The 15,309-nt window shown below is 36.2% G+C and overlaps 1 protein-coding gene across 18 annotated transcripts in view; it reads left to right on the top strand.

Annotated features, from left to right (window-relative positions):
• The first annotated feature begins 365 nt into the window (after positions 1–365).
• Positions 366–15,309, top strand: part of LOC126763398 (adenylate cyclase, terminal-differentiation specific) — a 37,670-nt gene continuing 22,726 nt past the window's right edge. For 5 of the 18 annotated variants that reach the window (XM_050480880.1, XM_050480877.1, XM_050480876.1 and 2 more), the window contains exons 1-3: positions 367–494; positions 4,755–4,972; positions 13,972–14,037. In XM_050480880.1, coding sequence (XP_050336837.1) covers positions 4,893–4,972; positions 13,972–14,037 — 146 coding nt within the window. In that variant the 5' untranslated portion in view covers positions 367–494; positions 4,755–4,892. Of the gene's footprint in view, positions 664–730; positions 1,101–1,133; positions 1,156–1,175; positions 1,352–1,380; positions 1,506–4,754; positions 4,973–13,971; positions 14,038–15,309 lie in introns of those variants that run through there. The other 13 variants (XM_050480882.1, XM_050480881.1, XM_050480883.1 and 10 more) reach the window with 10 other exon arrangements.

The following is a 15,309-nucleotide window of genomic DNA, read 5'->3' as shown; positions in this document are numbered from 1 at the left end:
TCCCAATTATGACGCAAGCCCCCATCCGTTGACTGATTCATAGTTCTTAGCAATTTTATCAATAAGGAAATAAAATATTAAAAAAATGAACAACCTTGTGACGTTTTCACATCACCCTACTTTTCGTAACAAACCAGCGATAACACAAATCTGTCAGATGTAGCTTTTACTATAACGCCTGCAATTATATTTACTACACGCCAACACCCGCCGCACTCTCATGCGCGCTGGAGCAAAACAAAAGATGAATTCGCCGCAGAAAGCTCCAACTTCGCATGTGTATGTGTGTATGTATGCGTTTGTAAGCACAAAAGTATCCACTCGCCGAGCGCAAGCCGCGCGGAGTGCACATTCCGATGGAGCGACTAGCTTCCACAGCAGCAGCTGTTGGTCGGCGCTGGTAGTCTCAGCACAAACGCGACGCGGCATGGTCGGCAACGGATGCGAATAAATTTCGACCGAGTGGAATAGTTGAACAGTGATAGTACATGTGTGTATGTATATGTTTGTATAACCAGAAGTGCTGTGTGTGTTGTAATATGGAATTATAATTTAGAAGCATACTTTTAACGCGTCACTATCACAGCGGTCACGGCGTTAGTTGGACAATTCAAGTCAAGATTCTTTGATACAAAGGCACTTGTGTGTAGGCATGTAATAACGGTAAGCAATTACCTGAGCGTGGAACGGACGGCGCGCGTTTTGAGTGACAGCAGAATATAGAGACAAAACAGACGGCGACGTCAGCGCGCATGCCGACGTCAACCGCGACGCTGCTGTCATTAGTCCGTGGAGATGATGTGAGCGCAGACACTTGCTGTGCCAAGCGAATCGAAGAAAATTTTGTCAAAAAAACAAAAAAACATAATTGGGAAAATCTGTTAGCCGAAACACTCGTACAATTTTCAATAATTCCCAAAATTCACTGTGAAAAACTCGTTCACGCATTTTTTCTTAATTAAAATTTGTTATATGGAAAACACAAAAAAAAAACAAAAATAATAATAAAATTTGCAAAAAGTGTAAAGAAAATAATAACAATTGTTGCGAATGAAACAAGCAAAAACAAAAACCCCAAAAAAAGTAGAAAGTGGTGAATGGTGAATGTTGCTAAATGCTTTCGAATTGGAAGTGGAAAATATTGAAAAGCGAATTGTGTGTGCGGAAGTGTCGAAAAATCGATGCGGTTTATTTAAATTAAAAAAAAAAAAACACAGCACAGCCAAATTAAGAGTATAAGCGTGATAAGAGCGTAGAAGTAGGAAAACTCATTGCCATGAAGAAGTGTCAAATTGGTGCAAACGTGCTTAGCTGAAAATATTTGCGTTGGCGTAGCCGTATATTTGCATTGGTGATTAGTGATATCTGTTAGATAGGCGCTGCTGCAGTAGATGCTGCAGCACACATGCACATATTTATCTGCAGCGGTACAGAAATATGCGATAAACTTGTCAAGTGACTGGTGCGGTAGTAAGCGACAGAGTGCCTTGTAGGAAAAGCACGTGGTTAGCTAAGAACTTTCTAAGTTTTATATGAAAAGATGTAACTAAAATTGTGATTAAAAACAAATTTAGCTAGTGGCGAACTACAAGTGTCTTCTTATTCGGTCTCTCCGCCACGATATGTGAAACATCGTATTATTTTAACGCCACCTGAAGATCCCCCACTGAGGTCACAAGCATTTTAAATTTATCAATCTATTTGAACGGCATTGTGACCGTCGAATTTATAATCGCTGAACTATGTATAAGGTCTAATGAGAAGAATTCCACTTTTGTTCAATACCTTGTGCGCTTTTGCCTTTCTAAAGGTAATTTCATAATGCCACTCCCATAGAAACCCTCGTCCATTGGGACAAAAAAACTGGGACAGTCGATTTTCACAACCAGCAAAATTCTGCGCCTTATACAAGAAGAGGTAGTTATCACTTGGGCTATAAGCTGAAATCATGAGTACTTCCCAACTAAGCGCTAAAAGTTTTTGGCGAGTCACTATCGATATTTGTGGCCTGGGGTGTGGGTTGATTGAAAAAAATTCTTTACCTATTTTCCATAGCTGATCGCTTCCGACCCATTACTTCCTTCAAAGGACCCGATTGTTAATAGCACAGGTCCTAATTAAGGATTTGGTCGCTGGGGAGCAAAGTTCATAGATTAATCCCTGCCAATCGTACCAAATACTTAGCGAAGTCCTCACGACACTATTACTGGCTTGGCTACTCACTTCTCTCGTTTTTCTGGATGATCCATTTATAGGTTCCCTACTATTTTAAAGAAAAAATTTAATGGGGAATGTTTATTATCACTTGAAAATATATTCTATGGAAATTATTTTTTGAAGAATATCTCTTTCAAATGTTGGCCGCAGCTACATACATCTCAGACCGTCCATCCATTGATTCCAATTTTTGATGACTCGTTCAAGCATTTCGATTGGTAACGGGCGAATGACACGCGTGATATTTTGTTTCAAGGCCTGAATCGAAGCGGGATTGTCCGTATAGACTTTAGAGTTTATATATCCCCACAGGAAAAATTCTAACGGTGTGATATTACACGATCTTGAGTGTAAAACGATCGGCTCAAAACGTGATGTAGTCTGCTCATCGAAGTGTTCTCTCAATAAATCCATTGATCGATGTTGGCTGGGAGAAGTGGCGCCGTCTTGTTGAAACCAAATGTCACCGAGATCACGAGCTTTAATTTCCGGTATCAAATAGTATAATGGCGCGATAATGGTCGTCATCGACGGTTACGTTCTCACCGGCATCATTCTTGAAAAAATGATGATCCAACCGGCCCACAAACCACACCAAACCGTTGTTTTAATGAATGAAATGGCAGCTGTTGAATCTATTCAGAGTGATCTCCGTCCCAAATGCGGTAATTTTGCTTGGTAGCATACCGTTTGAGCCAGAAATGGGTCTCATCGCAGAGGAAAATTTGGCTGGAAAATGCGTGATCTGTCAAAAAAATCTTTTAAGAAAGTACCTCTACTCACCCGTTAGTAAATCTCATTGGTAGTTGTGGGGGTTCAGGTTCTCAAAATATTTCATTTGCTTATAGTTAACGATGCATAATATGTTCACGACGGAACAAAAATTTAAAGTTAAAATTTATACAGAAATGTGACCCTAGATACTTTTATTTTCTAAATGCAATGGAATCTGAAAATCGGATGCGTACTTGAAAGTACTACTTTGAAAGCATTTGATTTGTAGACATATCTTCTTTAAATCGTTTGTTCCTCTATGGTTTTGAGGCCACAAACTGGACCATGAGCTCTCTTTTGAAAACATTTACTTAAGTCGAATAGCCAGTAGTTACTAAAACAGTGCTTTAAAAAATATTTGATCGAAATTTTCACCCTACATAAAGTTTAGAAAATAAGAATGGTGACATAAAAAGAAGAAAGAAGTTGATCGGTGAGATTGTATGACTGCTATTTATATTCTATAGTGCTCCAATCTGAACAATTTGTGCGGGAATTATTCCGATGCCTTCGGCAATAATCTATGATAAAACTCTTCAGATAAAAGAGTTTTTCGTAGAATAAAATGATTTTTTTCGGTCGACTCAGCTCCTCTTCCTGATTATTTATACATATGTATGTACATATACGAGTATATATAAGTATTTATTGCAAGCTCTCCGAAGATTCCTTCTGCATGATGCAAAATTCGTGGCAAACATTTTTTACCCTGTTCAGGGTATAAAGAGCTGAAATTACTAGGTCTTCATTCATCATTCATAGGGCTAGTGGAAAAATAAAAGTGAAAGATTTTTGATAAGCTTTTATACAATTTATGAAATAACAAATAAATAAATAAATAATGATGGTACGAGTTATAGAGGCCTTACTGTACCTTTAAATATTTATTAGCGTATATATTTTTTAATTCACAACTGCATTCCAAAAGGGTAGTTTACTTGCCGCAATCAATGCAATTATAGACAGTGGCAACAACAAATGCATAACGAATATTGTTGTTGTTGTAAGTGCGAATTTTTGTAGGTTGGAATGTAGGCGGCAAAACTGTAATCATAACTGGAAGACGAAGCAGAAGTAGTAAAACTTGATTTCTATAGGCAAACGGGTCAGAAGGGGGCTATTATTAAAGTAATCTGACATAATGAAATATTTATAATGTTCAGACATAGCTACATGCGGTTAGCACAGGCCACAGTCGTGTATGTGTGCGTGTGGTATTAGTCATTTTAGCAAACGCTTACGCGGAAAGAGTGCCACAACTAGAGAGGGGGGCATTATAGCGTGTTGGTGCGTCAGCTTATCGTTGCAACAGTTGCAATGTTGCACATTTATTGCAGCTTTTACGACGAGTTGCAATGTAAACGCAACGATCTGATCTGTGTACATACATAAGTGCGTGGACACACATACACATACGCCCATATGTATGTACACACGTGTATACATACAGGAAAATTGCGGCAAATAATAAAGAAAAGCCACACAGGCGCTTGCCACAACAACGCGCCACGCCAAAACCTGTTGGCATTTCTCATCGCCATGTGTGTCTATGTGTGTGTGTAATTTTTGTTTAGTTTGTGCATTTAACTTGTGTAATTGGGCTTAGCCTCGTGGCGCTTACGAAAGTGACTTGTACACATGTATGTATATACATATATGTATGTATATAAGTATATATGTACCTATATAATATATATATATATGTACATAAATGAAGTGGAAGTGAAGTGGTTTGCTGATTTTCTCTTATTTTGTTGTTGTAGCAATAAAAGTACGCGAAACAAAAAATATCAAACATATAAAAAATAAATAAAATTACATCAAAATTACAACAGCAACAACACGCAGTCGTGTTAATATCAAAACGCAAAAATAAAAGCAGAAAAAAGTTAAAATAAACAATGACGCGCCTCACCGAGGAAATGGTCATTGCTCGCTCCAAGCAATCCGATTTGGGGTCCATCAAAAAGCTCAATTGCTGGTAAGTAAAGACATTTTCTTATTTACATATATACATACTTATATTTGTCTATATACATGTAAATGTGTAAGCACATAAGAGCATAATTTGAACACTTACGAGTATTTTTGAAGACAAAAGATATTTATAACTTCCTCTTAATTTTTGATTTTGAGCTGGATAAAGTCCTTGCAACCATGTTTTCATGATGATTTCTTTAAATCTTGAGATTTGCCAACTGCGTGCTCCTTCTGCAAGATCCTCTTGATCAGATCGACTTGAAATTTATACATATTCATCTTAAATATACTAATGTACGTAGGTTCCTTTTATATCTAGGAATTTGGCAACCCTAGTGTTGCAAATTGGCAACTGTCAAATTCTGTCGTAAAGTTTGACAGTTTTGATGTTATACATATATACTTACAATCCTTTGACCTAAGGGCGTTATTTGTGTTGTTCACAGTAACTTAAAATATTCTTCTCAACCAAAAAATGGCGTTAAATCGCGAACATTTTCACGCTATTTTTTTTTACAACTTTCGTGGTGGATTAACTCAACAACGGTGCATTGAGGAACTTAAGGACCAGTGTTTATTGATGGTATACTGAATCCAATCGAGGTCGTAGATCACGACAAAGACTAATTTAGTGAAGGCTTCGAAACCTGTCTTTGAAATCGTAACAGATGGCGAAATACCACTAGAACAGCGCAGAACAGTAAATTTTGAATGCGCACAGTCTTTTGTTTCCCAGTTGTCTTTCAAGAAATTATGAAAATTGGCCGCCAAAGACGGATTGTTTTTATTAACGATAATGTGAGCTGTCAAACATAAATAGAAACATTTGCCTTTTTGAGCATTCAAACCATCAATTTGATGAGTCATCCACCGTATTGTGCTGACCCAGGACTGAGTGAGCTCTTATTATTTCAGTAGGAAAAAGATAAACTAAGAGTTTAACATTTTTCGACACCTGAAGAGGCGGTTGATATGTTCAGAACGTATGTTTTGCAGGAACCTTAATCAAAGTGGCAAAAGTGCTTCGAAAATTGGTTCAAACGCATGTAAACGTAGATCTTAATGGATAATATTTTGAAAACAATTAAGCAATTTTAGACGATTGATATTGATATTTGTTTTTGTTCTCTAATCCCGAAATATTAAAGGCAACTGACGTAATCTAAAGTAAGGTGAGGTGCCCTGGGAATACCGGCCAGCTAAACTGATGACAAAAAATTTTATTTTAACGCTATTCGTCTCAAAGAATTTAGGTTCTTCGCAACTTTTACTACAAACTCGACTCATAGCGTTCTACAATCACTATATTCGCTTGATTTGGCTCCGTGCGACTTCTGGCTATTACATAAACTCAAAAGACCAATGTGAGACTCCATTTTGACACAATTGAGGTGATCAAAAGCGAATAGAGAAGAAGGTTTGAAGGCTATAGTAGAAAAAAAAGACTAATTCGACTGTTTCGGGGACTGGAAAAAGCGTTGAAAAAATGCGTTTTATCGGGGATTGCTTTGAAGGCAATGAAAATGAATAAAACCGTTGGCAATAGTTCGATTATTTTATCCTTGCTGGCGCTTGGATACTTTTTAAAGTAATCTTAAGGGCTTTATTAGTGTTTTATTTATTTTGCGCCCACTTCGAGAATTAATTAAATTTCGATTAATTATTTTTTATTGTTGTCGGATTAGTCGTAGGTATCTAGAGTCATCAAGCAATTTCATAATCAAATTCGTCATAGCTAAGACGCTTAGGTAGTAGAGCTTCGTTACAGCCGAAGTTACTGTTTTTTTCTTGTTCTTATAACAAATGCGGATATATTTTTCACCCCTTATATGAAGTATAATCGGTTCCAACGAAAGTATGCACACTTTTATGTACTCATATGTATTTGCATACATACATACATGTACATATGTATGTATGTACATTCTTGCATGAGGACATTAAACCAATTTGCTTTCCGCTGTCGCCGCTCATTCAATTGCATTATCATCATAATCGTTATGATTTTTGTTGCTTGCTTGTTGTCTATTTGTTTGTCCGTTGTGGTTGGCGGCATCACTGATGGTGTCATTGCCTCCGTTACAACAACAAGAGGCGTCATTGTCAACGCTATGCATTTTATGAACTCGCCTTTCTTTCTGCTCTGTCACTGCTCGGTCTCACTATCCATTGTCCAGTGTTGAGGTAATTGCAATTGCAGTTTTTGTGTTTTGCTGTTGTTGTAGGCGGTGAATTTAATTACTATGCACTTTATTGGCTCCCACACTTGCAACAATGCAAATCACTAATACAAAGGAGAATGTAGCTTTGAAGTATGTATTGAAATATGTTTGTGTGTGTATGTAAAATGTAACTATGTGTGAGTATTTCATATACATATATACATACATGTATATGTATATGAATGGTGGTCACGCTTGGCCAAATCCTGCGAATGGCGTTGCCCTCGAACCATAAACAAGATCGATATGCACAAGTACATCTATGAGCTAATTACGTACAGTAGCGTGCAAAAAAAAGCTTTACATTTTGTCACAGCCAGAACTTGAACCCTTAACTTGCAAAAACATATGTGAACAAAAAAAACAATTTCCACTGCAATTTTAATGCTCGCTACTGTATATTTAGACATTGGCGTTCACGCTTGACTTGCCACTGCAATTTGATAAACAGAAAATGTATTTAGTTAGCTTCACTGCATAAAAATACGCATGAATTAAACAAATTTACAGCTTTTTGAATAAGAAACTGTTGCTTCAAGCCATTATATACTTACGTAGTACCCATCTTTAGTATTTTCTGAATACAATTTGGAAAGGTATATAACTTTACTTATGTTTACTAGCATACTTTTTATACAAAGAAAAATAAAGACCAGCAGTGATGCGTTTAAAGAATGTAGAGTCCTCAGTTACGTTTTCAAGCAACTCTTTTGCGATCTCTACTCGACGTCGCTTGTTCAAAAAATTCAGACCTTTTGCCACGAGTCTAGCATTGACGCATTTCATACCTAAAACACTAACCACAATGTGCTGAATCCGTAAAGATGTTGAGATCCTCTGCCCACACGACGATTTTCAAGCACTACTTCTTTAACTTTTTCGATGTTATTGTCATTAAAAAACGTGGATGGATGACTCTCAGGTGCCAAGTTTTCGACCTTCACTGAATTCTTTGTGCCCCTGAAATACTTGTGTTTATGACAAAGTAGACTTTCCAAAACACTTCTGCACATTTTTAACGATTTCGTAGCCATTAAATTCCTTTGGAAATACAAAAAATCGCTGTTAAATGTTTTTCCATGTTAAAAATCGCCAGAAAAGCTTTGCGCGTCGTAAACAAACCGCTGCCAAACACACACTAATTGCCATATGGAAAACAAACCTCACACGAATATAAAAAGTTTGTACCAAGCTAGGTAGTTGTGGGTCGGTCCGGGACAATTTTGATCCCATGGTAAAGTAAAATGAATTGTAAAAAATCTGAGCTTTCGGTTTTATATGATCTATTTCCAGGTTCCTACTTTTTTAAAGAAAAAACACAGAAACTTCAAATTTAATGGAAATTTTTGAAAGATTATCTCTTTCAAACAATGGCCGCGGCTACGTCTCAGATGGTCCATCCGTTGAGTCCAATTTTCGTAGACTAGTTCGAGCATTTTGACTGGTTAACTGGCGAATGACACTCGTGATGTTTTGCTCCAAGGCCTGAATCGAAGCGGGATTGTACTCATAGACTTAAGAATTTTACATATCCCCACAGTAAAGAGTCTAACGTTGTGATATCACATGATTTTTTGGCTCATCGACCGGCCCAAAACATGAAATTATCTCTTCACCAAAGTGCTCTCCCAATACATCCATTGATTGATGCGATGTGTGGGAAGTGGCGCTGCCACTTGTTTGGTTGAAACCAAATGTCGCCGAGATCACGGACTTCAATTTCAGGCATCAAAAATTCGGTTATCATGACGTGATAATGGCCGCCATTGACGGTTACGTTCTCACCGGCAACATTTTTAAAGAAATATGGACCAATAATTCCATTGGCTCTTAAACCACACCAATCCTTTGTTGTTTCTGGATGAAATGGCAGTTCTAAAATCTCTTCAGGTGTTGTTCTTCGTCCCAAATGCGACAATTTTGCTTGATATATACATTGAGCTATAAATGTACATAAATGCATTGCTGAACGAAATTTGGCTCGAAAACGTCGGATCTTCTTGGAACTTTTCAAGAGGCCATAGAGCAAAGCGATGTCGCATGCGTTAGTCTTTTCACGGCGAAATGTCAAACAATATTGAACAAAAATAACATGACAGCTTGACACGACTCATGAGTGATCTGTCAGAAAAAGGCTATTGAAAAAATTACCTCTTCTTCGATTAACCTTTATATGTAACACTCGTGGGTAAATTGAAGCTACAAATTTTCCAGAAAGTCAATAAGATTCAAGCAGTTTTTCCGAGAACAATCCAAACTTTCTATTCACATTAAGCTCTATTATTGCATTTGTGACTGTGTACTTAACAATTAGAATGATTAATCAGACTTATTTAAATATACACTCGTATAAATGCATACATACATATGTATACAATTATTTTCACACTTGAATGCGACGTTATCTATCAAGAAAATGTTAATCGCACAAAGAGTCTGGATATAACAACGAATAAACAACAAGTTCTAAGTTTCTATTTTCTCAAAAACCTTGAAAAGAGCTTTGTTGTAGAATATTGACAATTCGGTTGAATGGGAAAGTCTGTAAACCTTTTAGATACGAGTACATACATAATCCAAAAGCAAATTTAAAGTTGTGATAGCTCTTGTGTACATACATATTTACACATGACAGATGAGCACAATGGAAAAGTAAATTCGTGCATTCAGCGTTGCAGTGAATAATTTGAGTTTTTAAAGCGGAATTTAAATGAAGACCCCAAGCCAAAGTGCTGCTTGTGGCATGTTATGTGCACATGTGATATATACATACATACATATATACATGTATGCATTCATACATAGTCGTGAAGGTTTAAGTGCACCTATGGTTAATGTGCCGCCATCAACTTCTTTCTACGAACTTTCACCACAGCTCCGTAAATGGGGTCTTCTCGTGTAAATCTAAGATTTCTCGTTAAGTTTCCGTTAAGTTGGCTCTTTTTATGGGTGTTGCTTGTTTGTCCCGATGCATGGCAAATGCATTAATGTATGTACATACATTGTCTATTTTTTTATTGACGCGCACACAAAGTATGTTGTTTATACATATCTTACATTGGATGTACCATATACATACATATATATATGTATGTACATTTGTAAGTTTATATATACACATATGTATGTGGTACATGAGTAATTAATTTCCTTATTCACATACTATGTACATATGTATGTATATGCATACCATATATGTAAGGCGGCTGCTATATATCATCGGTAAGGATCGACTTATATACTTCTTTTGGTGGGAACTACTATAAATCTAACCTTATGATTAACAAAAACAAGAAAAAAACGACTGCAGCGAAGCTATAATACCCTTTACAGCTGCATTTTTTATAGCATAAAAGAGTAAAAAGAAGATATTTATTTTGAGTTTGATCGGACAGTTTATATCTTAGCTACCATATACATATATACAGCAGTCCGATCTGAACAATTTCTTCTTCGCTGTCCGTTGGTTTGGACAAAAATTCATGCCAAAATTCGTATATGTCTTGGCAAATAAAAAGTTTTCTGTATGAGAGCTAGAGCTTGATCGGCAGTTTGTACGCCAGCTATACTCTATAGTGGTCCGATATCGGTGGTTCCGACAAATAAGCAGTTCCTTAGGCAGAAAAGAATGTGCGCAAAGTTTCAGATCGATATCTCAAACACTGAATACTTACTTCGCATATAAAAAACTTTACCTTGTTCAGGGCTTAAAAGCTCAAAAGTTTGGTAGCGATAAAGTTTGCATAATTAGTTACTTTTTCTAATTTTCAATATTAAAGGATTGCCAAGAATTAGTTGTGAAAAGTAGTCAAATTAGATGAGAAACTTTCGGACTATCGAAAGATTTCCAAAAAAGAGTTCGTATGGAAAATTCAGAAATAATCCATATATAAAATTTAAATAGAGACAAAATTGGAGGAAAATTAGAACTACTCTCCATTTTAAGGTACATTTAAAAATGTAAAAATGGTAAAAACTATTTTCTGCTGATTTTTAGAAAGTTCGCTCTTCTTTTTGTGTCTTGAGCGAGCATGCCGTGAACTTCAGATGAGATGACAGCTCATCATCAGATATATGTACATAAGTCAGAGAGCATTCCTGTTACTTCAAAATAAGAAACTCCTGAAATTTGCCTATCAACTATTTCCTAGTGTTCTTTTAACCATAAAGTTTCACACTTGGTGAAAAATAACCCAAAAGAAGTTCTTATTAGAAACCGCCTTTCTTTAAGGATAAAAACTAGCCATTGTTTTCGAATAGTAGCGATAACTTTATTTACAATACACATATATAAATATACATACTTTCCCATACTTATAATTTTATATATGGCATGCTTTATCTTATTGAAACCATGCACAATCTTAGCGAAAGCTTCATGTTCACTTAAAGCGTGCTAGTTCCGCGGCAATCTAATGCGCATATTTTACCTTATTTTGGCTTTTAGCTTCTGGTTCAAGTAATTCTACCATCTTAATGCTTTTTTCATGCACGTGGAGTTCATGCCAGCGGACAAGCGTTTTCCACTTAACCCGCCGCTGTCGACTTTTCCAAGCGTGACACTCTCATTTAACCCAATACAGGCTTAAAAGTAAGCCTGCGAGTGCAACCCTGTAAGAAAATGTGGGGAAAGAATGACAATAGTGTGTGTAAACAACTTATTTTAAAATGCTCCGGCTTTCAAGTAACTCAAAATCTTATAAATTTTGATATAGACATTTGTTTTAATTTTTTGTTTTTTACCTCCAAGCTTAAGCTAATTGGAGTAAAATCAAACTGCTAGATTACTTATTTTGTAAAAAAATATACGATTTTAATTATGACAAATTTTTGAACTTCTTCCGGAAAATTTTAAGGTTCCATATAGTCAAGACTATTTATCCTAACTTTTTCACAAGATAAGTTTAAGCACTTTCAGGAACTTTTACTGTACAAAATGTCTTACAGGGTGCTTTCTGTGTAGCGAAATATATACCATATTTATAGCAGAATAAAAGTGCATACAAACTGGTTTGGTCGCAACTCCTCGTCAGAATGCGGCTCCCATGCCAGGCACAGCTGCATAATTACATGAAAGCTTTGCGCTTGCGTTGTTACTCTACTTGCAAATAGTATTAGAATGGATATTGCTTTAGTGAAATAATTTATAAAATAGTTCGAACGTTTTGCATAACTTGATTTTGATTGGCGCCAGTTAAAAATGCTAGGCTATCTCCTTTGTTCAATTATTATTTTTTATGTTGGCAAACGATAGTAGTTTTATAGATCACATCTTAATGTTGGATGAAAAAGTTTTCAAATACCACCATCAAGCTTTCGAGTTTTCGGTTCTCGGATAATATGTTGGTCTAAATGAAAGCCTAAACCATATCATTTCGTGTGTTGATATATACATAAGATACCAGAAACTTTAAATTTATGGGAAATGTTCTGGTAATTCGAAAGCATTTGACATTTATTTTTTGAAGATTATCTCTTTTAAATGTTGGCCGCGGCTACGTCTCAGATGGTCCATCCGTTGAGTTCAATTTTCAATGACTCGTTCCAGCGTTTCGACTGGTAACTGGCGAATGACACACTTGATGTGCCGAATCGAAGCGTGATTGTCTGCATAGACTTTAGACTTTACATATTCCCACAGAAATGAGTCTAACGGTGAGATATCACACGATCTTGCTGCAATCGACTGGCCCAAAACGTGAAATTATCTGCTCACCGAAGTGTTCTCTCAATAAATCCATTGATTGATACGATGTGTGGAAAGTGGCGCCGGCTTGTTGAAACCAAATGTCGTCAAGATCATGAGCTTCAATTTCAGGCATCAAATAGTCGGTTATCATGGTGCGATAACGGTCGCCATTGACTGTTACGTTCTCACCGATGATTTTTGCACCAAACAGTTGTTTTTTTTGGATGAAATGCAATCTTGAATCTCTTCACTTGTCTCAAAGGCGGCAAATTTGCTTGTTTTACATACCCATTAATCAGAAATGGGCCTTATCGCTCTGAAAAAAATTTCTGATCTTCTTGGAACTTTTAAGAGCCCATAGAGTGAAGCGATGTCACTTGAGAAGTTCGAGCGGCTTCAGTTCTTGCCCAAGTTGTATTTTGTACGCTTTCAATTTAAGATCTCGACGTAAAATGCGCCAAGTCGTTCCATACGTCAGTCCGAGTTGCTACGAACGGCGCCAAATCAACTCTCCACGTGTACACTTTCAGCTACGGCTGCTTTATTTATTTCACTGAGTGATGGACATGGTCTATTCGGTCGAATATTATCCAATAATGAATGCTGAGCCTCAAGTTGGGTGATGTTGTTGAATTTTCGTAATAAAGTTGAGCGATATGTAAACGTTGTTCAAATAATTCAGACGTGAGTCTTTCCATGATGAAATAGCAAACAATACTGAACAAAAATAACATGACAGCTTGACACGACTCACGCGTGATCTGTAAAAAAAGGCTATTGAAGAAATAACCTCTACTTAGATCACTCATTACACATATATAACTACATGTGTATATATAGCTAGTTTATATTAAACATAATTTGACCGACATTTTCATGCTGCCTTTCAATATCAAATTTTATCTTAATTATTAAAACCTACTCTGGAAGAAAACAAACTCTTGCCTTCTTTGGGGTGATTGCCTTTGCTCTGCTTACTCATAACGAAATTAATTATCAAAATAAACAAAAACTTGATCATAGACAAATTGTTTCATAACAAGTTTTAATTAAAAATGCTTTTTGTTTTTGTTTTTTCGCTATTTGCAGGGGAAGTGATCTCAGCGATGTCTCCATAATTAAAAGAATGCGTGGTGTGGAAGTTTTGGCGCTAAGGTAAGCTATAAATAAGAATGAAATACAAGTTAGATATGTATGCAAAGAATAAAGTACAACAACAAATGTGCAAAAATAAGCGTAAATTATGAAACTTGAAAACTTATGGCGCAAGTGGCTTTAATGCGGGTTAACCAAAATATTGTTGTAGTGCGAGGTTCGTTGAGATAAATCTCTCTGCAGGAAGTTGACAATTTTTAATAAAACATAATAATAAATACATGATTAATTATAATGAATGAAACGAGTTATAAGCAGAAAAATTATTTGTGTCGAAAACTGGATATTTTTCTGGGTAAAAGTTGATGGTTTAGCAAAAATCAGTCTAACATATGTGAGCTCATTATTAAAAACATATATTTGTATATGAAAAGAGTATGCATAAAGAGTCATGACGTAATTTTCTTTAAAATGAACTGGTTGATATTTCAATAGGTGATATTTATTGACTGAGGTTGCCTAAGTTCAAAAAACTCGTACGACCCTGGTGATTAATCTCGACCATCTTTGTGAAGGCGAAATAAAAATAATTTTAAGTTTAACTAGTATTTTAAAATATTGCATACTAAAACTAATTTTAATACACGGAGACTGAATCTTTTCTTTTATTTTTTGTATATAGTTCTCCATGCAATGATCTACCAATTTTTTGATCTGATCAATAGGCTAAAATCAGTAGCTTTGCGATTGAAACAACGTTTCATAATGCCTAAATTTTTCAGTAAGGGTTTCAAGCTCACGACCAATCTCCTTGGAACCATTGCGCGCCTGCTTAAAAACTTTAAACAATTCAATTTTTGTTGGTCTGCATTTTAAGCAAGACCAGCGCAAGCCCTTACTGTCAAGAATAGAATCCAATATCTTACCTGTCAGTCCAGCACATTTAAGATGGGCAAGCCCATCACAAAGCCAGCAAGAAACAAAGCGTTCCGACTCGCCTTTCACAGAGCCGACAGTTTTTCAATTTTTGACGGTAGTTCATTGTATGAACAATAACTTCTAGAAAGAATTTATTTCATCTAATTGATATCAACGTGCTGAGGGATAAGCCATCCAATCTAACCTAATCTATCGTTGTTCAGTTTTTAATTCCAAAAATGGCCTTTTTAGGCTGTCACTCTAGGTGTTACCCTTAACCCAAGCTTTTAGACAGCGTGCGTGGTTGTTCTACCGTTTTATATATCGAGTAAAAATGCTTGACAAACCATTATAAGGGAAGTCCTCTTATATTGCATATTGTTTTTTTGGAAAACAATGTCAAATGTGGTCTCT

Source organism: Bactrocera neohumeralis, chromosome 6 (genome assembly GCF_024586455.1).
Source record: "Bactrocera neohumeralis isolate Rockhampton chromosome 6, APGP_CSIRO_Bneo_wtdbg2-racon-allhic-juicebox.fasta_v2, whole genome shotgun sequence".
In the NCBI taxonomy this organism is placed as follows: Eukaryota; Metazoa; Arthropoda; class Insecta; order Diptera; family Tephritidae; genus Bactrocera; species Bactrocera neohumeralis.
The sequence above is the reverse complement of the archived record's forward strand: the minus strand, read 5'-3'. Positions and strand labels throughout refer to the sequence as shown.